Here is a 23,401-nt window from a genome sequence, read left to right as displayed (position 1 = left end):
GACTGCTGAGGACTGGGGTAAAGTCATGTTCTCTGATGAATCCCCTTTTCGATTGTTTGGGACATCTGGAAAACAGCTTATTCGGAGAAGACGAGGTGAGCGCTACAACCAGTCTTGTCTCATGCCAACTGTAAAGCATCCTGAAACCATTCATGTGTGGGGTTGCTTCTCAGCCAAGGGAATCGTCTCTCTCACAGTCTTGCCTAAAAACACAGCCATGAATAAAGAATGGTACCAGAATGTCCTCCAAGATCAACTTCTCCCAACCGTCCAAGAGCAGTTTGGCGATTAACAATGCCTTTTCCAGCATGATGGAGCACCTTGCCCTAAAGCAAAGGTGATAACTAAATGGCTCAGGGAACAAAACATAGAGATTTTGGGTCCATGGCCTGGAAACTCCCCAGATCTTAATCCCATTGAGAACTTGTGGTCAATCATCAAGAGATGGGTGGACAAACAAAAACCTACAAATTCTGACAAAATGCAAGCATTGATTGTGCAAGAATGGACTGCTATCAGTCAGGATTTGGTCCAGAAGTTGATTGAGAGCATGCCAGGGAGAATTACAGAGGTCCTGAAGAAGAAGGGTCAACACTGCAAATATTGACTTGCTGCATTAACTCATTCTAACTGTCAATATAAGCTTTTGTTGCTCATAATATGATTGCAATTATATTTCTGTATGTGATAAAAACATCTGACAAACACACATAAAAACCAGAGGGCAGCAGATCATGTGAAAATAGAAGATTTGTGTCATTCTCAAAACTTTTGGCCATGACTGTACACACACACTTCTCAAGCGCAGACAAGCATATTATAGAGATATCTATAATGCCCTGATGATGGTTTTGCATCCTAAATTTAACAACTGTCATTTCAATTTTTCTTTGCAAATGGAACAGTCCACTCCAGTATAACAAATACTCAAAATTATAAGAAAATAAAAGGCTCCTATCTCCTGTTATTGGCTTATCTACTGCCTGTTAAACTACTCAATTCACTCAATAGAGATTCATCTATACAGAAGTCAGGCTGCAGTTCATGGATATCTATGGAAAGGGGAGGTGGAAGAGGAGATCCTAGAGCAGATTACAGAGAGATCTTTCATTCTTTCATTCAATCAATCCAATTAAGGCTTGGTTCACACATCAGTATGCCATCCGTCCCTTTGAATTCAGTTTGAGACTTTAAAACGGACTGATGTGCATACTGACACCTTTTTATGCTATAACAAACGCTGTCCATCCTCTAGAGGACAGGTAAGGGGATTAAAAGTAGAACATTGTAAACAGTAGCGATAAGGACATTTATTATATGTCATTATCTCTACTCTGTTTACAATTGTTACTTTTACTACTTTAGGGACGGACATGCAGTACTCTGTGTCCGGTTTAAAAAAAAAACCTGTTTTGCGGCGGAGAGCATAAAACGCCGCTCACGGCCGGACTCAGTCTGTGGTTTCTGTCTTCTTGCATGCAGAAGATGGAAACCACAGAACGGAGACCCGAACGCAGGTGTGAACCTAGCGTCAGTATGCAATCAGTATGTGCATCAGTCCGTTTTTAGTCTCAAACTGAATTCAAACGGACGGATTGCATACTGATGTGTGAACCCAGCATAAGACCTGCTATAAAAAGGTTATAAAAGAAATAAATGCATTTTCTATAGTATCGTTCTGTTTTATTTTTCTCATTCACTGGGCTCCTCTTCTTCCACATAGACCTCTATCTAATCTGATCTGTCTTTGAGATCTAGTGGTCTTCACACAAGACAAATCTCTCAGTGAATTGAGCAGTTAGAAGATAGAAGAACGTTTTTCTTATGAGATATATTACAAAGTTTTTTTTATATTTACCTAAACTACTCAATTTATCGGACTATAAGGCAAACTTTTGTCGCAAAAATTTGGGAGCAAAATGGGGGTGCGCCTTTTAGCCCAAAAGTGTTTCGGGGGGGGGGGGGATGCCGGAGGTAGGAGCAGGGTCGCCTGGAGTGGATTTAAAGGGAGTTTTGCCACGAAGAAAAATCCTGTTAATCTGGTCACAGTAACTTCTAGGGCTTCTGATACTGCTTCCAAATATGTCTGTGTTATTTTGAACTTCTGCTTGAATACTGAGAGTTTTGTTGTTTTATAATTATGCTAATGAGTTGAAAATTAAAAGGGCTTTAGGGGCACATTTACTCTGTGTGAGCAACTCTAAGTACCGTACAGTAAAAACTCCTAACTTTCCACCCAAGCTTAGCCCCCTCTCCACAGATTACTCTACTTTGACTAAAAGCCCTCTCTTTGGGTTCAGAAAGCACAGTACTGAGTATTATGTGACACAGTACTCCAAGTACTGTGCATGCGTGCCAACGCCATCCTCCACCCGGAAGCTTGTATAGTTTTGCCTCGCTCAAAGACAAGTGCAGCAATTCTCAGTGGAGGATGACCTCAGCAAGCATGCGAAGAAAACCATTGGAAAGGGCTTTAGGGATGGGGTTTACTCCACAGCGCTTACAGAGGCCCATACTGCAGACCAAACGTCACTAACAGCCTTTTCAACTCATCACCATAATTTGAAAGCACCGAAAATTCCTAGCAATAGTCCAAAATTACAGATCTAGAAACACTATTAGAAGTTTTACATGGCATTGTGAATAAATTTAATGTTTAATATAGGTCACCAAAAAGGAAAAAAGTGATTATGGATTATAAAATATTACTAGCACATGTAATACAACAATGAAGTCAGGCTTTTTACATTTATTTAAAATGTACCATGCCATGTTAAGAAGATTTTAGTTTAATTTTTAAAAGGAGACTGCCAGTAGTTAAATTGATGAAAGTATTCACAGTACCTCATAGGGTGCTTGGCCACTTTCCAAATATGCCTTTTTTGCTATCGATTGCCACTATACTTTTATAGATTAGTTTGATTGTTATACAAATGAAGTTAAACGTGCATTAGGAGCATTTCTTCCCCCACAACTTAACTGACATCTCTCTCTTTCCTTGCTGATTGTTCCCATCAGCCCTGGCAAATGCAATATAAAGTCTTCTATGCATGCTTGCACCAGGAAGCAAAGGAGGCTGACTTCAGACTGAGGCATCAGCAACAGTGAACCAGGTAGCTTCCGCCCTCCTGGCCAATAAGCAATGAGAGCAGCATACATGCATTGTAAATCATTGAATCCTTTTGCTACCAATGACATCTTCAGACATTTGTAGTACACGCAATACCCTGCCTGCTACGGCCAAGATTAATGATAATCTAGAAGGGAGAAATGTCAGTCAAGCTATAGAGGGTGCCGCTGGACATCTGTTAGGGGCAGTATTCTGGAGCAAAGAAAGAAGGTCACAATAAGACAGACAGTCCATATATTACTAAGGAACTAAAGCAATACTATCACACAACAAGGTTACTGGCAAGCTGTCACCTCAATTTTTGCACTCTCACCTCATGACTAGGCATCCTGTTAATGAGATAAATGGGAGGTGTTCCAGTCAATCGCATAATCTGTTGCAGCTGATTAATATCTTATGCGCCTTGTCAAGGGCTTTATAAGCAAAACACAGTGCACTGTTATTAGGAATGCAACTTGATTTCCCCACACTCTGTCTCAATAGCAACTTGTAAAAAAAAATTATTAAAATAAAATAAAGCCAAAACACCATGCAAGCTCTGAGGTCCAAGGCATACGATAGCCATGCTAAAAGATCAGGTTACAAATGCTTTAATGGAAAATAAAGCCACTATCAAGCATACAGCCACTTCTATAAATACCACACATTTTCCTTCTCTATAAACTAGCACATGACTTGCATGCAATGCTGGGAAACAACAAGCTAGTGAACGGAACTGATCATGAAACCAATTTAATGAGCTGTGCGTGATAACACTTAAAAGGGAACCAACATGTGCAGCATGAAGTAATGATCTTTCCCATGGTACTCCTTAGTAATCTTTCTGTTGCTGAAAAGTCAAGTTATAAGCTCTTACTGCATCATGCAAATTTAGGTTAACTAGTAACAGGGGCAGGAAACTGTTCCATCTAGCCACTGTGCTAAATCACCCTCTATGCAGTGTGCATTGTGTTGCTGAAATGTCAGCTTTTAATACTTAAATCTTATCACCTAACATTTCAGCAACAGAAAGCTAAGTAAGGGACACTGAAGGAAAAGTCATTACTTGATGCTTCATGTGCTGAAGACAATTTATGGTGGAAAAAACAACTGGTAGGTTACGTTTTAGGGTTCATTTTACACATTTTTTGTCCATTAATCCTTATACTGAATAGTTTTGCTTTTGATCAGCAATTTCAATTGCAGGCTTGAAACGGTATTCAAGCTATAACAAGTCATCATGTATCAACTGGATAAATGATAACAGAGATCAGTCTGACTGCTAGGACTCCCACCAATTGTAGATGAGGTTGAGCATATGTTCTGTGGCTCAACTCCTCCTCCGCACACTTTTTTTAATTTTCAAATGAACGAGGAGCAAATGTGCTTAATACCTTTAAATTTTTTTTGTATATCCAATGTAGAGGTTATGATGTCACTGTCACTACAACCCACAATACAGTTCGGAATTGGAGATTATTTTAGGTATAAAAATCATGCAAATTTCTTTTGGCAAAATATGAAAATTCTGAGAACAAAAAACTGAAATGTGTGAAATTTTTGGCCAGTCATACATCTAAAATTTCATGAATTTTCGAACATCCACACAATTGATTAGTAATGTCTGAATGTCAAAATAACATAAAAACTTGGGTGTTGTACCACAGGTTGTAGTATATTAATATCTGTTGTGAAATATTAAACACACTCACAGCCTCCGAGGAGATTTTCTGCAGGAGCTCTGACTCTGGGGTTCCAACCAACCTCAAAATGAGCTTCAGCTGATCAATATCTACATGTGGATTATGAAGGAAAATGCGGGACATGTGAGGTAGCTGCCACAGATCAAACCACCAAAATTTTGAGACACCCTTTGCATTACTCTAAGGACAGGAAAAAAAAAAATGAAATGTAATAGGGGTAAAAGAACAGACAAGAAGTGAAATGTGAACACAAAAAGAAAAAGGATGACAATTTATCATTCACCCACTGGTTGAAGGCAAAGAAAGGTCACCAATTAAAATAGGCAAATAAAATATTTACTTAAAATTAAAAAGCAGCAGCTTAGAAGCTCATAAAGCAAGCATTCTGCAAGTTACTGCAAGATTTACAATGTCCAGAAGAGTCAATATACAGTACACAACATATCACATTAATAACAATAACCAATATTGTTGTCAGCAGCAGAGTGGCATATAAGGCTATAGCTGGCTATATGTTATGACCTGAAGCGGGTTATCCCGAAGCAGGCCCACCACTGGCTAACACAGACTGGTTTTTGATGCGGTTTTAACAATTACAGCCAAAGCAGTTTTCAACCTCTGCAGATCAAAGGTTGCAAACTAGGGCAGAATCTACTGCATTAATTTACTGCATATTTTTTTTATGCAGTGTGTGGGTGGTATTTGTTTAAAAGGGTTGTGCAGGACATAGAAAACATAGCTGCATTCTTCTTCTCAGTAAGTGACATCATGTCCATTGGTCAAGCTGCAGCTCAAACCCTATTCATTCTAATGGGACGAAGGTGTAGCATTGTCAGGTGACCAAATGATAATAATGTCACTTACTGAGAAAAAGAAAGCAGTCATGTTTTCAAGACCTGCACAACCCCTTTAAAATTAAGGACCCATGTAGCGAGACTCAGCCAAAAAGGGCTAAGGAAAAAAAAGCAGTGGAAATGCAATCGCTTTTTGTACCGTTTTCACAGAAAGTCAGCAGATTTTTTTTCTGCAAGGTGTGAATGAGATGAGCCTGAATTCCATCCACTTTGCAGGTAATGTAAGATGCCACCATTTTTACCGCCCAAATTGCAGTGTTTACGGTATGTAGGGCCATGGCTAGCCAGTTGGCTAGCATACAGCAAACACAGCTAAATAAGTCTGTTGCGGTCAGATGTCCTACCTAGCACAAATGCTTTTATTTTGCCTAGGCGAAAATGCTACGGCAAAAACTGCAGCGTTTTACAATATCTGCAAAGTAGATGGATTCTGGCTAATCCCAGCCACACATTGCAGAAAAATATACACAGCTGACATGCTACTTCTAGGTTACAAAGACAAGCACAGTAACATATCCTTGGAGACTGGAGAATTTCAAGATGTTAGTTCAAGTATATAGTTGGATTTTCTAAGCACGCTCCCTTACCTGTGCAGACGTCATTGTGCAGCTGGTGGGGAGAAAACTATAATGCACTGACCAAAAACAAGGAATATAAAAACATAACTTTTATGAATCTAAATGTCTAACAAAAATTGTGAGAAATTCAAAAGGGTCTCTAAAATGTCACAGATATCGTTCTTTGGTATAATATTAAACCCCCAGGGGTCTAATCACTAATGCAATGCATTACAATCCTAATGAATTGCAAAATCCCTGCATTTGTATGCAGGTATGGATTAAAATTAAATAATTGGTAATGAAGGCCAGATAAGCCTGGGAGCCTTCAACAGGCTCCTGGCTGTCATGTCAATGGATCGCCAGCCCTAGATCTCATTCTTCTCCAAAACAGTGCTTTAACAGAGGCGCCAGGGGCACTAATGCCGGCGATCAGTGCAGGAACTGATCGTAGGCACTAGTGCCAGGTCTTTGCTTTATATTACAGCAAAGACATGGCGGCTATGACAGTTGTTAAGCTCCTGAGCGGCCTCCATATTTAAATATGCCATACTATTACGGTAAATGCCAGAAAGAGGTTAAACTTTGCATGAATAACTAGTACGGGTGATTAGAAACTTTGTAATATAGCTTGATACTGCTCCCCCTGAAACGGACTTTCATTGTGCTTTATCCATCTTGTGATGACTCATACTACACACATCTGCAGAAATCTATGGAGAGAGGAATGGGGATGAGTGAGCAGAAGGAGAGCGCGTCAGAAACCCAGGTTTCGGGTAATGCTGAACTAAATAGGAGAATTAATTTACAACATACAAAGTACTGTATTCATGTCAGAACTTTTCTATATACAGTGGCTTGCAAAAGTATTCATACCCTTTGACCTTTTTCACATTTTGTCACCTAAAAAACCACAAACTTAAACGTGCTTTATTAAGATTTAAAGTGACAGACCAACACAAGGTACCACATAATTGTGAAATGGATAGAAAATGATACATGGTTTTCAAAATTTTAATCCAATAAAAATGTGAAAAGTTTGATGTGCAAAAGTATTCAGCCCCCTGCGCTCTGATACCACTAAATAAAATCCAGTGCGCATAATTACCTTCAGAAGTAACTTATTGAGTTAACAGATTCCATGTGTGTATGTAGTGTGTGTAATGTAGTCTCAGTATAAATACATCTGTTCCATGAAATCGTTTGTAAGAGAATACTAGTGGACAAACAGCATCATGAAGACAAAGGAACTCACCAAACAGGTCAGAGATAAAGTTGTCCTTTGAGCATCCCAAAGAGCACAGTTCAATCAATTATCCAAAAATGGAAAAAGTATTTTACAACTGCAAACCTACCAAGACATGGCCATCCACCAAAACGTAACAGATCAAGCAAAGAGAGCACTATTTAGAGAAGCAGCCAAGAGGTCGATGGGTCACTCTGGGGGAGCTGCCCAAATCCACAGCTCAGGTGGGAGAATCGTTCAAGAGGACAACTATGAGTCGTGCGCTCCACAAATCTGGCCTTTATGGAAGAGTGGAAAGAAGAAAACCATTGCTGAAAGAAAGATATAAAAAGTTCTGTTTGCAAAGCAATATGTGTGGAGGAAAAGTAACACTGCTCATCACCTTGAACAAACAGTCATCCCCACTGTGTGACATGGTGGTGGCAGCATCATGCTGTGGTGAAGCTTTTCCTCAGCAGGGATAGAGAAGCTGGTCAGAGATGATGGGAAGATGGATGGAGCAAATACAGTGCGATTCTGGAAGAAAACCTGTTTGAGGTTGTAAAAGACTGAGGAATAGACTGGGAAGGAGATTCATCTTCTAGCAAGACAATGACAAACAGCCAGAGCTACAGTGGAATGGTTCAGATAAAAGATTATTATTCATGTGTTAGAATGGCCCAGTCAAAGTCAAGATCCAATGATCCCATTGATCATTCTTGGCAAAACATGAAAATTGAATTCACAGACGTTCTAAATTCAAACCTGGCTGAGTTTGAGCTATTTTGAAAAGAAGAATGGGCAAAAATATCAGTCTCCAGATGTGCAAAGCAACATACAGACATACCCCAAAAGACTTACAGGAGGAATTGCAGTGAAAGGTGGCTCTACAAAGTATTAATATAGGAGGGCTGAAGACTTTAGCACGTCACACTTTTCAGATTTTTATTGGATTAAAATGTTTAAACTGTGTATAATTTGCGTACTTTGTGTTGGTCTATCACTTAAAATCTCAAAATCCATTTTAGTCTGTGGTTGTACGGTGACAAAATATGAAAAAGTTCAAGGGGTATGAATACTTTTCCATTCCCCCTTAGCTCCCATGTGGACTATTCCGGAGTTTTTTCGTCAGGCTCCTCAGCCAATATGGCGGCTAATTCTCAGCCTGCCTCCTCCCTGCCACAAGGTCAAGTACAGAATGACGACCAGGGGGTTGCAGTAGCTGAGGAAACTCTCCTCCTTTCCTCTGAGCTGTTCTCCTATATAAAAAAGATGTTCCAGGATGAGTTGGCTAAAGTTATGGCAGGAGCTTGGGCAGAGCCTGTCTGAAGGAGAGACCAAGACAGACGAGGTAGTAACGGCACTTGAAGCTGATAGACACAGCATATTGAAGCATATTAACCAGATTAAAACCCTCGAACTAAAGTTGGAGGACCTTGATATTCACTCTCGGAGAGCCAACATACATATTAGAGGCCTACCAGAGACTATCACAACTCTGAAGGATACAGTCACTACACTCTTCCAGGGTCGTCTTCCACAAGCTCCATCAAAACTGTTACTGGAAGGTGAAGGACCCCATTCTTGCTACTGTCTGCAACATTGTCATACTACTAGGTATGCTGCCTCATGAACAACTATACTCTAACCTAGCCCTCTTTTACCTAGAGAAATTAACAGAGTTGCAGCCTATTACCTTTGGGCTCCAGAAAGATCATGTGCAGTTTCACTGGGTGTTTCCAATTTCTCTCAACTGAAATCTCAATACTTAGAAGGTAAACACATCACAGGATGTCCAAGATACTCTTTATACTCAGGGAATTTGATGCAACACCACACGTCTGCCTCCACATTCAACTCCTCCTGCTAGATAAGCATTTCCCAACCTTTCTGGATACCTCAAGGCTTCCCTACCAAAAAATTTTAACAAAAAATAAAAACAAACGTTTTGAAGTTTTTTTTAGTGCAATTTTTGAATTTAAAGTAGGAACATAAATTTGTTTCGATAGTAAATTTAGAAAACTTCACCAAAAAGCATTTTGAAACTGAATGCATTTTTCCATTGCAATTTTGAAGCAATTGTAACTGCATCATATGGATACACCCTCAAAGCTACACCTTCCTATACTTTCCATGAAACACATACAAAAATTCATCTTTTACCATCACCAAGCTCCCTTAGTGGCCCAATATGCAGTATATGCTCCCTAGCGGCCCTCTGAAACATAATAATGCTTCACAATGACCCTCGGGCACCTAATACTACTCTCTAAATTGGCCAGAGACACCTAATAATGCTCCTCTATAGCTCCCAGGCAAGGAGCATTACTCCCTAGTGGCCCACTGTATAGTAATTCTCTCCAGTGGTCCCCAGGCAAGTAATGTCCTCAAAATGGTTTTGAGGCAACTAATATGCTATTACTATATAGTAATGTCCTCCAGTAGACCCCAGGCAATTAATAATGTCCCCAAGGCAACTTATATTGTCTTCTGTGGCCCCAGGCAACTAATATTGTCCCCCAAGGAAGAAGTAATGCCCCCCCGTGGCCCCCAGGCAATTAATAGTGTCCCCCAGGCAATCACCCATGCCCTTATAACTGTGATCCTGAAGCTAAACAAGGATCCCACTTTACCAGATAACTACCACCCTATCTCCCTTATTATCTTGATACTAAATTACTGATCTCTATTTTAACTAAACACATTGCTGCCCTTACAATGCTTCCATAGGGCAGAATTTGCTCCGACTTGTCTTGACTGGTTATTATACTCTTCTATTTATTTCAGTCACTACGGATCCCTAACTCGACCCAACATCTTACCTTGCCTCCGTTAATTTTTATCTAGCAGCCAGGATAGCCCAATTGGCCTTAGTATCAGCCGGGCTAGATGTCCTTCTATGGGTGTAATTGGAGTCAGACCAAGACAGACCATACTCCCTCCAAGTTTTAATGTCGACAACTGTCAATTGAAGACTATGAATAACCTTGCGGCCATTAGGGTCTGTGAATGTTGTTATCCTATGTTCTCTTTACATTGTAATCCTGCCTGTGAGGCTAAAAAGATGACTACTGAAGAGATTGCTCTACAGAACAAAAAGTGGCAGTGGTCGTCAGAGAATTTATTTACTTATTTATTACTTAATTAGTAAAATAAATAAATAAATGACATCAAGTTAGGAAAAAAAATAAACTTCTCATGACACATTACCTCTTAGGCTAAGGCCCCCTTAGCAGGCCACAGCGAAAAATCGTTGCAGGAAAAACTGTGGCAGGTAAAGCCGTGGCAGCAATGCATCATTGTTGTTCTTGCAGTGCTTTTCATAGAAAGTCTGCAGAGATTTCCTCTGCAGACTTTCTGCTTCCATTACACCAATAGGAAAATTTCTGCCATCTTCATAAGTATAATTGACTTACTGCGATTTCCAAAAACGTGATTTTTGGAAATCGTTGGGCATATTTTTTTTCGCAATGTGTGGGTGGGATTCACTAGAATTTTGCAGAAACTGTAAAATACTACTTTTTTTTTTTTTGTTCACACCATGTGGAACTCCCAGCATAAAGGAGTATTTTGGTAACACAAAATTATCCCCTATGTAAAGAAAAAAAAAAAAAAAAAAGAAAAGGGTAACTTGCTGAATCTTGGGGTCCAACTGCAACGATAGTCCCCATTGTGCCAATTCCGAGGACTTTATAGCTCTGCCTGGGAGCTGGACATTTTCTAGTTCAGTCTCCTCTACAAATACTCAGGATCACATGACCCACACCTTTCTACTTGTCCAGATGTGGTGCATTGCCACAGGAGACTGAATGAGAAGACGTCAAGCACCCGAAGACAACCTCTCATAATTGAATTACAGTGGAAATGAAAAGAATTAGAACATAGCAATTTTAATAGCTTAGTTAAAAATCTGTACAAATGACTAAGCTTTGTTCCAAAAAGCCGCTCAACATGGGAAATGTTTTAGAGTTCATATTATAGCCAACTAGAAGAATAGGTAGAAATTATATTGTTTCCACAGCTCAGTTCTTCTCACTGAAGATTAGATTAAAACACAAAGTTAATTAGAAGGAGAAGGTAAAGAAAGAGGATCCACGTATTATTTTACATTCAAAGGATACGATCTGTGCCTGGAAAAAGGGTTCGACCTGTCAAGAGCTCAGCCATAATACAGCCCACTGACCAAATATCCACTGAAAAGAAAAAGAAAACAACTTATTATAACATGCTAGCAATTTACAAGAACTGCATTTTAGTTTAGTTTTTAAAGACAGAAGGAATGGATGGAAGGAAAAAAAAAAAATAAAAAAAAAAAAGGAGGAGCAGCATTGCTAATTCTCCTATTGTGAGCCACACCTGTTTTTATCTTCATATAACTGCATGCGAAAACCTGAACATGTGGATGCCCTATTTAGGCTGTGTCTACACAATGTCTTTTTCATTAAAAGGTATATCTCATATGATGATGCTTGGCAAAATGTCATTGTCATCCATTGAAAATCAGTAAATTATACATTCCTGAAAAAAGGTCCAGCGAAATACCCTTTTCCTCTGGCTGAGCACTGTTGCCACTGGATGTGTCCTTGCTACAGATCACACATGCTCAGTTCTTCGCCTACAGCTTGTATACAAGACAGGTGCCCTCCTGTTGGGCGTGGCTTGCCGACAAGGAGAGCAGACGCTTGTATTAGAGCTCCGTGCTCCCGCGGTTCAGTATCTCCGGCATCAAGATAACCCGGACATCTATCTGCCCAGCGAACGCTCTGGGGTCTTCCCCCGGACCCCAGTACGTCTGACAGGAGCGTTATCTCACCATCGCTGCTGATTACTGTGCGGCCCGGGCTTTGCAGCCAACACCCATCATCGGATGGGGGGAAAAAAGAGGCCCGAGTGTGTCCCCTCAGGGATCCCCAAGCAGCAAGGGCTCTGCCTGTAAAATAAACAACCATGAGGGGAGCCCTGGGACTGACAAATCCTCTCTTTTCAGCCACTCTAATCTTTCTGACTTTCCATCATCCTCAGACCCTGTCACATGTGACACTTTGAAGGAGATGCTGCTACTCCTGCAGTCGGAAATTAGTAAGAGTGTGTCCTCCTCCCTGAGGAAACTGCAGCAGGATATTGATGCGGTTGGTGAGCGGACTGACCATATTGAGAGAAAGATGGGGGAATCTTCCACAGCTCATAATGAGTTGGTGGATGCCCACAACACCCTTGAGGCGGAGGTCCATTGGTTAAAAATTAGAGCTGCGGACTCTGAGGATCGCTCTAGACCAGTGGTAGGGAACGTACGGCTCTCCAGCTGTTGCAAAACTACAATTCCCAGCATGCATACTTGCTCTGTTGTTCTTGGAACTCCCTTGGAAGTGAATGGAGCATGATGGGAGTTGTAGTTTCACAGCAGCTGGAGAGCCAAAGGTTCCCTACCCCTGCTCTAGACGCAATAACATCAAAATATGGGGGATCCCTGAGGATATCGCATCTGGGGACTTGCTGGCCTATGTCAAGCGTATCTTCAAAAAGATGTTACCCCATCTATCTGAGCTGGATCTCACTCTCGACAGAACCCACCGCATTCCCAAAGTGAATTCTGCCCCTGCTGAGGCTCCCAGGGACGTCCTGACGAGAGTACATTTCTACCATGTTAAAGATGCCATGCTTAAAGATGTTAAAGAAGCACGAAAGTGTGATGCCCTCCATACCCCCTTCTCCATGATATTTCTATACCCAGACCTGTCAGCTGCCACCTATTACTGCCGCCTATTCCCCCCCAAACCCCCCCCCCCCCCACGCGTATAGATTATCCGGTGTGTGTTTTTGACACTATGACGTTGAATTTACTTTTGATGTTTTTGTTTGCTGTTTGTTCTAAAAAGTATTTCTTTTCTAGGTCTATGTCCCGTTCTCCCGTTTTTTTTCTCAGGTGTTCAGGGTGGTTGAATTAACATACTTTCTTATATTTGTACACAATGGTTGTCCGGATTTCATCTTTAAATGTTAGAGGACTGAATAGCCCTTATAAAAGAAGCTCAGTTCGGCGGGAGGCTCACCGTCTTCACTGTGATATTTTACTTCTACAGAAGACTCATTTCCATGCAGATAAGAGCCCTAATTTCACAAATCCCTCATTTCCCCACATATTCCGAGCCTTCTGTAAGGCCAAGCGTAAAGGAGTACTTATTGTGATCAGGGACTCTGTAGCTTTTTCCTTAGAATCGGTTCTCTCAGATCCTAATGGTCGTTTTTTAAGTCTGAACTGTCTAATTAATAACATTAGATATACTCTGGTCACGATATACCACCCTAACCGCGGACAGGCCTCTTATTGGAATTCTGTGCTCACCAAGATCAAAGCTTTTGCTACGTGTATGCTAGTTATTGGGGGTGACTAACTGCTTGGTAGATAGCTCCCTAGACTCCTCCAACCCGCACAGGCGCTCCCCGATCTTATCTCCCACCTTAATTGATCAAGGACTGTATGACGTCTAGAGGTGCCAACACAGCACAACATGGAATATAACTAAGATATGAGATGTCACATTTTATTTATAATTCATTTGTAGAAACTATTGCACCTGAGGAAGGGCGTAGTCTGACGCCCGAAACGCATTGTGCGAGTTTGATGCCAATAAAGCCGTGTTTTCTAATTATTAAGAAGAGCGCAGTTTCTTGGTACCAGGTTCATCACTGAATCTGGTTTGCCGGTCCTCTATACGTCATAATTACACGGCCGTGAGGTGTTGGGAACATTGCTGCCTTAGTTGAAGAGAAGCTCTCTGGTTATCTCATATTGTGATCACAGAGTTGTGACTTGGGCTCACAACCTCTCAAGGTGAGCGTCATTCCTCTGTTAAGTCTTTGAAAAAATCTTTTCAAGAAAATACTACACTACGATTTGCTCGGTGTCCACTATCCCCTTTTGTTTTTGACCTTTTAAATATAGACATTAAACTGTGCGCCAAAATTGTAGCAGAGCGTCTACTGCGTATCCTCCCTTTTTTTAGTGCAGCCTGACCAGGTGGACTTTGTTTTCGGTAGGCAGGCCCCAGACGTGATTTGCAGGTTCATAGACCTTATTCAGAGAGCGGAGCGGACTGGCACGGCACACCATCTTTATTTTTGGCCCTAGATACTGAAAAAGCCTTTGCCATTGGAGTTACCTAGACTGTCTTCTGGACAAGTTCAGAATGGACCCTGTCTTAAAACCCTTAAGGACCCAGCCCAAAAGTGTGTTAAAGACCAGGCCTCTTGTCAGTGACCCCATTTTGTAAGGGCAATTTTAGGGTCTCTGCAAAAGTGTCATGGCATCCAAAAACCAAACCGTCTAAGTCTATGCTCCAAAAACCAAATAACCCTTCTTTCCTTCTGTGTCCGGCTGTGCCCTAATATCAGTTTACACCCATGTATGACATAACGTACATTATCCGGGGTACACCAGTGTCATACACGGGGCATACACTGCAATTTGGGCACACAGCAGGGCGCAGAAGGGAAGGAGCGTGATGCAGCTTTTGGAGTACAGATTCAGATGTTTGGTATCTGAACGCCATGTCATGTTTGTAGAGCCTGTAAAGTACCAGAAAAAATCCCTCTGTATGTTGCAACAGGAGTTTGACTTGCCTCGTAATGACTTTTTTAAGTACCTTCAAATTCGACATCTTTTACAAACCCGCGGTGCCTCGAAACTTGACTTCCCCAGACTCGCGCTGCGGTTGTGGAGGCGGGCTACTCCTGCTAGGGGTGGCACTTCTGCCTTTTACAGGGTTTTTTTTTCTACCCCTTCCACGCAAATTAAGCCACTTTGTCTGACGCGATGGGAGACCAACCTTTCCAGATCTATCTCTTTGTCAAGCGGGTTTTGAAAGGTGCGTCCCATTGGGAGACGGCACTAAAAATTATGCTTCACTGGTATAGGACTCCTGCCCAAATAGCGCATATGGATCCTTCTGCCTCGAGACTTGGCTGGAGGGGATGCAGCCATGTCGGCTCCCTTATCCATATGTGGTGGGAATGCCCTCCGGTTCAGTCCTCTTGGAGGGCAGTATTCCAGTTTATGTCCTCTGTTGCTGGCCTCACACTTTCTCCTTCCCCAGCTGTAGCACTCTGTTTTCTAGACCTCGGCTTCTTGCCTACAGATATGCATATGGTCTTAGGTCAGATTATTTTAGTGGCTAGATCCATGATTGCCCGGCAATGGACGTCTGCACTATGTTTAACTGAGTGAGCTGACTCATCATGTGGATTTTGCTTTCACCTTTGAGTGTATGTTGGCTAGCAGGGGACATACTTTTTCTAAATTCCAAACAAAGTGGGCTCTTTGATTCTCCTACCTAGACAATAGAAGGGATCCTCCATTCCGGACCCCGCCCCTCTCCTTTGGGTCCCCCTGACACCTGCTCTTCTCATTAGGGCCCTGACTAGATACATTTTTGGACGCCTCGTAGATTTTCTTTAGATTTTAGATTTAGTTTTTTGATTAGATTTTCTGACCTCCCACGAATCAGAGTAGATTGGGACATAGACCAATGCTGTTTCATTCATGTTTTGATTATTGTTTTTGTTTTGAAACTCCTTTTCCCCTCCCTTTCCTCCTCCTTCCCTATTTTCCCTCCCCTTCCCTTTAGATATGCTCTCTGAACTGTTCGGTGTTTCATCAACTTATTGAAATTGCGAGTTCTACGTATTGATACTCTGACCGGCCGACTGCCACTTTGATAATATTCTTTGTGACTGTATCTGTGTGCCGTCTGGTATACTGAATCAGTTATGTTTTGTGTTGTTGCCCTACTGCTGGAGCATTGTTTTTGGAATCCCTACCCCTTCATTGTATTTGGAAAAAGATCAATAAAAACTAAATTTACAAAAAAAAAAAAAAAAAAATAGTTGCTCTCCTAATAGATCACACTCCAGGAATCATTTCAAATAGATATGCAAATGAGCTCAACGTGCACGGTGGGCATTCTGTGCACCCAACGCTCTTCCTTGTCTCCAAGCCCTCCTCCTGAACCTTACTCACCACCTCCATCGTCGGCGGTTTCTAGTGAAATCACCCACATGTGCAGTAGCGCTACCTCCAGCGCGCTACTGTGCATGCTCCAGCGCCAGCTCGCAATGGTCTCTACGGAAAAATGGCGCTGGGGCGTGCGTAGTAGCGCACCGGAGGGAGCGCTACTGCGCACGTGCGTGATTTCACCAGAAACCGATGACGATGGAGGCGGCAAATAATCAGGGCTTGGAAGCAGCGGTAAACGTCCAGAAGCTATGACGCTAAGGGGTGCACGATCAAGCTCACTTGCATATCGATTTCCACGATAATTAACAAAATCGGGGGGGGAGGGGGGGTCTTTTTACAAACTAATAGCAGCACCTGAATAGCCTTCAGGTGATATTCAGGCATATCTTTAGCTCCTAACACATAAATCTAACAGTAAACAGCACTGGAGGCATCCCCAATGCTGCAAGAGAAATCTAGAAGATAGAGATGTCACTGGATATTTCTCTCACAGCATTGGGGACCCCAGTGCTGCAAGAGAACTCATTTGCATACCAAAGAAAACCCGAGTTTCTACTGAACGGCGACGAGGGAAGACATCTAAAGGTAGGAGAAGAATAGCCTTTCTTAAAGGAGCATAGATACAAAAAAAAAGAAAACAGTTTTTGAGATAAACATATCACTCAACATGAAAAATATAAACATTTTTATTACATCAATTTTAAAAACAGATGTACAAACAAATACATATACAGGGCGAACACTACCCAAATAGACCAGAATCGGCGTAACTACACAATTTAACTATATTTAATACAAAGCATTTAAAGAATGCTTTTTTTCTCCAGAGAGTTATCAGAGAGTGAATGTAGACTCCTCCAAAGGGGTCTTTCATTCATCCCCACAACCACCTTTGATGCTTCTTCTTGGTTTAAAGACCTAAACTTATTCTGTATAAAGATCAAATGAAAGCTTCACATTGAATTGAATAATCGCTATACAAGTCAGGAGTTGGGGATCTCTGAGGAGGACTTGGCAATTTTTGATTTATTGGGGGAATTATATGATGAGGGACAAAGAGGACTAGGAGAAGGTCCCTTTACTAAACGTCATCTTCCCTCAAACAACCACCAATTGGAGATTATACGGTTATTAATACATTTTTGAAAGTAGTGACTGGCAGAGATTTCAATATATCTTGCATTGGCCAGCCTTGAAAATGAAGACAATATTGTTATATAGTCATCAGACAAGGAGGGCAACTTAGTGGTACTAAATAGATCACAAAATATTGCCATGTGCATAGATATATTGGGGAACCAAACCCTGAATGTTATGAGATCATGCATAATAACCCTATATCGAGGTATACTGATGAGTTGAGGATGATATTGGAACAAGCAAGAGATAAACATCTCATCAGCACAGGAGAATTCAAATTTCTGCTATCACAACATCCAATAAAGACCATATTCTACGCCCTCCCAAAGATCCAAAAGAGCATAGATCCCTTAAAAGAACGACCAGTTATGGCCAGGATTAGGTCTTTGACACAAAATGTCAGGTTATATCAGGACAATGTCCTTAGACCATTTGTCTGTAGTTTGCCCTCTATGTTAGGGACACCATGATGTCCTTAGATGCCTCAGAGGACATCCAGGTATGCCCAGAGGTTTGGCTGGCCAGACTCGATGTGGAGGCCCTCTACAGCTCCATATCCCACGGTGTGTGGGACTGTAGCATCTTCTCAGTCTCCAGGGGGAGCCATTTTGCTAGTTATAACAGGTTCGTCCTAGAATTACTGCATTTTGATCTGGAACACTATTTTCTCTTTGACTGTAGGTTCTTCCACAGGCTTAGAGGAGTGGCCATCGGGAGTTCTTATGCCTTTTGATTACTTGACTTCAGAGTTATGCATTCCTCGCACTGAGAGGTTCCACTATAATCAAATCATCCACTTTGTTCGGTCTCCCATTGGCTCTCTGAGGGTATCCACCACTCACGACCTTCAAGAGACTAATGTTACAGTGGTTCCTCAGGATAACCCTATGGAAGTGGAGAGGTAGGGAGTAAGCGCGCACACCAAGAAGTAATCTTCAACAGTTTATTAGACACACGACGCGTTTCGGGCAAACGCCCTTTCTCAAGTGCAATACAAACTACAAAAACAGTCCAAATTAGAAGCAACATATTAAAACACAAAAGACCAATACATATAAATTTTCATAATCCTCCAAGATCATTGCATTTCATTTATGCAGATACTTTCCTTTTCTCAGATTAAATCCATCTAAGATCTATAATGCACAGTATGTGCCAGTGTTAATTTATGCCAATACTGGTTTCATTTTAATTATAGGGACCAAACCCCAAATGATCTAATGACAGATTCAAATAATCAATTGATAATCCTTACTAGCCCAAATAACGCATTTAAAGTGGCTCAAGTGCAGTGTAATAACAGGTTATCATGTTTCTTACCTGTATGGCAGCTAATCTAAATATGTTGATCGTGCACTATGCGAGCAAAAGACCTTTAAATAAGCTCCGCTTGTTCGCGGGCAAAAGCGATGGTTCGCGCATGCGCATTGGCTTAACTAGATGCACGTGGATGGAGCTGACGGTGCCCAGACATCCACACTGCGTATCGGTGCTCATGATCACCAGAGCTAGCTTTAGTTTTTGTAGTTTGTATTGCACTTGAGAAAGGGTGTTTGTCTGAAACGCGTCGTGTGTCTAATAAACTGTTAAAGATTGGTGTGTGCGCTTACTCCCTACCCCTCCACTTCCATCGGGTTATCCTGAGGAACCACTGTAACATTAATTCATGCTGTACTATAGCGTTTGGGAAAGAGCTGCTGCTTAACAACTTTATATATGCCATCTAGATATTGTGACGTATTCACAACATCAATAGGTAAGAGACCTACCACACACCTATTGCAATATCAGTTTTAAATTATTACACTATATTGGCGTTCTGTGTCTCTCCCATTTTTTGTATTTATACTTAGAGATTAAGTCTGGCGCCTCTACTAAGGGCCTTATCTCAGACAATTATAGACTCATCCTCTCCTGAGAATCACCCTCCCTCTACCGACAGATGCATGGGTTGCACGATTACCCAGTTTCAGTGGCAAATCATATGGTCATGGACGTCTAAATCCTCAACTTGTGTGACCTTTCAGGAGGTACAATATGAGATCCTGATGCACTATTATCACTGCCTTCCTCCATTCTCTGAATCTATTGATTCCTGCCACCTGCTGGAGATGAATTTCTTCCTTAGGCATAATAGTGATATTGGAGAGAAGTAAAGGCCATCACAGATAATCTCTTTATTTAACCAGTTCCACTGGACCCCCTAGTCCATCTACTCAATTTACAAGATATCCGCAAAGCTTTTTCTATGCCTCTGCACAACGGCTAAGTCACTCATAGCCTTGTGCTGGAAGTCGCTCACTCATATTAACACCGTGTTGAACTTTGATGTCAATACAGAAGCAAGGGCAAGAGTGAAAAACTGCAAGATTTCACAGAAATGATCTAAAATTTGTTAATAAAGTAGATTGCAAAATGTATTTATGACACAAATACTGCCAGAAAATCAAAAAGTTCTGTGAACGTTTAGTTGAGCTTTAAGTGTCACAACACCATCGGCAGCACTTAACACTCTCTTGGCCATTATGCTTGAGATCTCACAAGATAAAAGTCACATAGCAAACTAGACCAGTTCCTCCCAATGCTCTAAGTTACTGGGCCAGAAGTCTATGGTGGCAGAGTTATCTAAGTAGCAAACTGTCAAAATGAAAATTCTTGTCAGTCTTAAACCTTCTGAGGAAGACTGTGCATAAGGTGTAAATTTTTACTATAAGACAAAAAAAAAAAAGATATATATATATATATATATATATATATATATATATATGTATGTATGTTGCTATAACAGATTTAAAAACGGTGTATGCAGTGTCTGCAATATGGAATATTCCATAAACCATTACAGTAAATGTTGTACCTGTCTGGTTATAATGCATCCAGTTGAGCATGATCTCTGGTGCCCGATACCACCGTGTTGCAACATATCCAGTCATTTCTTCATCTGTATGCCGAGCCAAGCCAAAGTCAAGAATCTACCAAAATTAGACAAGAGCAAAACAATCAGCTGTGATTGAACTTATCTGTAGTTAGCCCTTTCAGGCTTATTAGGCTTGGTTCACATAGTGCAGTTTTGTTGTGTGTTTATTTCTCTTTTTTTTTTTTTTTTTTTTGTCTTCAATCAAATCATTTTAACCAATTCCAGACCACCCATAAACCATTTACATCCTGGTAGTCCTGCACTAATCTTTGCATGGTTAGCCTGCTGCACAAAATCGTTCAGCTTTAGAAATGGGTTTACAGACAGACATCCCATAGGGATGCCTTAATGATTGCTGTGTACACATCAAGTGCTGTATGCACAGCTATGAAAGCCACAAGCCACCATGATGAAACTCCATATGACCACTAGGTGACCAGGAACTCTGTGGGCTGTTGAGTTGGAGGTCATACCTGAGCAGAAAGAAGGGTTATTGGAACTAAGGGTACTCTGGGGTCGATGAGGGAGTTAGTGGGTAGAGACACTAGGGTAGCATATGTGCCGATGGACAGGGACATCTAAGAGAGGCTCAGCACACTCTGGGTGTAGCGGAGAGTTGAGAGGGCCTTTGGAAAAATTGTCTGTGCAATATGTACCCATAGCTTATGTGGTCAACCCTTGAAGAAATGTAACACTAGGTTCACACTAGCGTTTGAGTTTCTGTCCATCAGGTCCACTTGGAGACCCAAAAGACGAAACCTTATCCATTTAAAAAGTGGTGGTTACAGGACTTTTCCTCTTGAACGATTTTAAGCAGAATGTAGCATGGAGTCTCGTATGGATGGAGACTCAAACACTAGTGTGAAACTAGTGTAATGCATGCTCATAGACAGCCGTGGGGTAGTTCCTGCTATCTGGCAGGCCAAAGCTCTATTTAAACAGCATATTCCAGTACAAGTGTTACTTGCTGGCCCAGATAAAGCGGATGAAGCAGCATTTCAACACGGTACAGAAAGCGATAGGGGTAGGAATAGTCTGCAGGAGATATAATAATTGTGGGAGGATATTCATCTTTTTTCTGCAGGGCTGGGTGTACTTTTCAGTTATAACATTTTGGGGAATTGCTATTGCTTTGATCACTTTTTATTCACATTTTTAATCAGAGGCAAAACAGTGAAAAAACGTCGGTTAGGCACTTTTGACTCCGGGTGCCCGCAATCACCAGGAAAATGGCACCTTGGTCAGCTTTGACAGAGGTGCCAAAGGGGTAATGCCCATGATCGGTGTGGGCACTGATCTCTGGCATTCGCGCATGGAGCCTGCTGTATAAAACAACAGACACCGGGTAGCTATGGCAGCCACCCTGGTTAAACACCCTGGTCATCTGCCGTACTAGTACAGTGGATGTCAGGAAGGGGTTAAAGCTGACTTACAGCAGTGAAGAAATATGGATGGGTTGTTATGGAAACCTAGAGTAAAGCTGTGATGTGTAATAGGGTGTGCTCAGCTGTGTATCTAATCCCCTGATGTGTGCTGACCTGTGTATCTAATCTGATGTGATACTGTGTGGGGAGCTGTGTATCTAATCCCCTGTTTGATAGTGTATGTTGAGCTATGTATCTAATCCTCTGACGCGTCTCAGTTTGGATATCAGAGTTGGATATCAGTTATGGAATCCTGGAGTAATGCTGTGTGCATGTTGAGCGACTGTGTGTATGGCAGCAGGACTTTGTTTTGGAAATACTGTAACTCAGGAATGGTATGTTCAAGAGTTGAGGCCTGGTCTAATACCTTCCCTGACACACAGTCTCTACTGTATCCTGCTCAACCCTTATTTCAATCTTTCCTCCTGGGAAGCACGGATGCAGGTGGACTTCAACCGGCCAGGACAATGCAGTCGTGTAAGTAAGGAATCCAGCTTCAACTAGGCGATTTAAAATATAACTATGGAATGAATTTTTAATGAGAAAAGAAAAAGTTATATTTTAAATCGCCTGTTGGAAGCTGGATTCCTTACTTACACGACCGCACCTTCCCTGACAGCTGATTTATCTGTGTGCCAAATTTGGTGAAGAAAGGTCGGGTCGTTTGGTTGCACATAAAGAACAGACATATATATTATATACTAGCTTTTACCCACGACTTCGTCTGCGGTGATTTGAGAATTGGGCGGACACAGACGTGTGAAACTGTAAAAGTGCTTTAAAAAGTTTGGTGGGCTAGCAAATGTGATGTGATGTGTTATATTGTGTATCTAGTGATACAGACAATGTGATGTGTTGTATTGTGTCAGACAATGTGATGTGTTGTATTGTGTATGTCGTGATACAGACAATGTGATGTGTTGTATTGTGTCAGACAATGTGATGTGTTGTATTGTGTATGTCGTGATACAGACAATGTGATGTGTTGTATTGTGTCAGACAATGTGATGTGTTGTATTGTGTCAGACAATGTGATGTGTTGTATTGTGTCAGACAATGTGATGTGTTGTATTGTGTCAGACACTGTGATGTGTTGTATTGTGTATGTCGTGATACAGATACTGTGATGTGTTGTAAATGTGTATGTCGTGATACAGATACTGTGATGTGTTGTAAATGTGTATGTCGTGATACAGACACTGTGATGTGTTGTATTGTGTCAGACACTGTGATGTGTTGTATTGTGTATGTCGTGATACAGACACTGTGATGTGTTGTATTGTGTATGTCATGATACAGACAATGTGATGTGTTGTATTGTGTCAGACAATGTGATGTGTTGTATTGTGTCAGACACTGTGATGTGTTGTATTGTGTATGTCGTGATACAGATACTGTGATGTGTTGTATTGTGTATGTCATGATACAGACAATGTGATGTGTTGTATTGTGTCAGACA

The 23,401-nt window shown here is 41.3% G+C and overlaps 1 protein-coding gene across 4 annotated transcripts in view; it reads right to left on the bottom strand.

Annotated features, from left to right (window-relative positions):
• The window catches only part of LOC142194903 (mitogen-activated protein kinase 14), a 142,474-nt gene that overhangs the window by 50,911 nt on the left and 68,162 nt on the right, over positions 1 to 23,401 (bottom strand). For 2 of the 4 annotated variants that reach the window (XM_075264338.1, XM_075264340.1), the window contains 3 exons: positions 20,459 to 20,573; positions 11,570 to 11,641; positions 4,822 to 4,901 (listed from right to left, as the gene is read on the bottom strand). In XM_075264338.1, coding sequence (XP_075120439.1) covers positions 4,822 to 4,901; positions 11,570 to 11,641; positions 20,459 to 20,573 — 267 coding nt within the window. Of the gene's footprint in view, positions 1 to 3,443; positions 3,524 to 4,821; positions 4,902 to 11,569; positions 11,642 to 20,458; positions 20,574 to 23,401 lie in introns of all 4 variants that reach the window. The other 2 variants (XM_075264339.1, XM_075264341.1) reach the window with 1 other exon arrangement.

The sequence above is a fragment of the Leptodactylus fuscus genome, chromosome 2, assembly GCF_031893055.1.
Source record: "Leptodactylus fuscus isolate aLepFus1 chromosome 2, aLepFus1.hap2, whole genome shotgun sequence".
In the NCBI taxonomy this organism is placed as follows: Eukaryota; Metazoa; Chordata; class Amphibia; order Anura; family Leptodactylidae; genus Leptodactylus; species Leptodactylus fuscus.
This window is presented reverse-complemented; position numbering and strand designations above follow the sequence as displayed.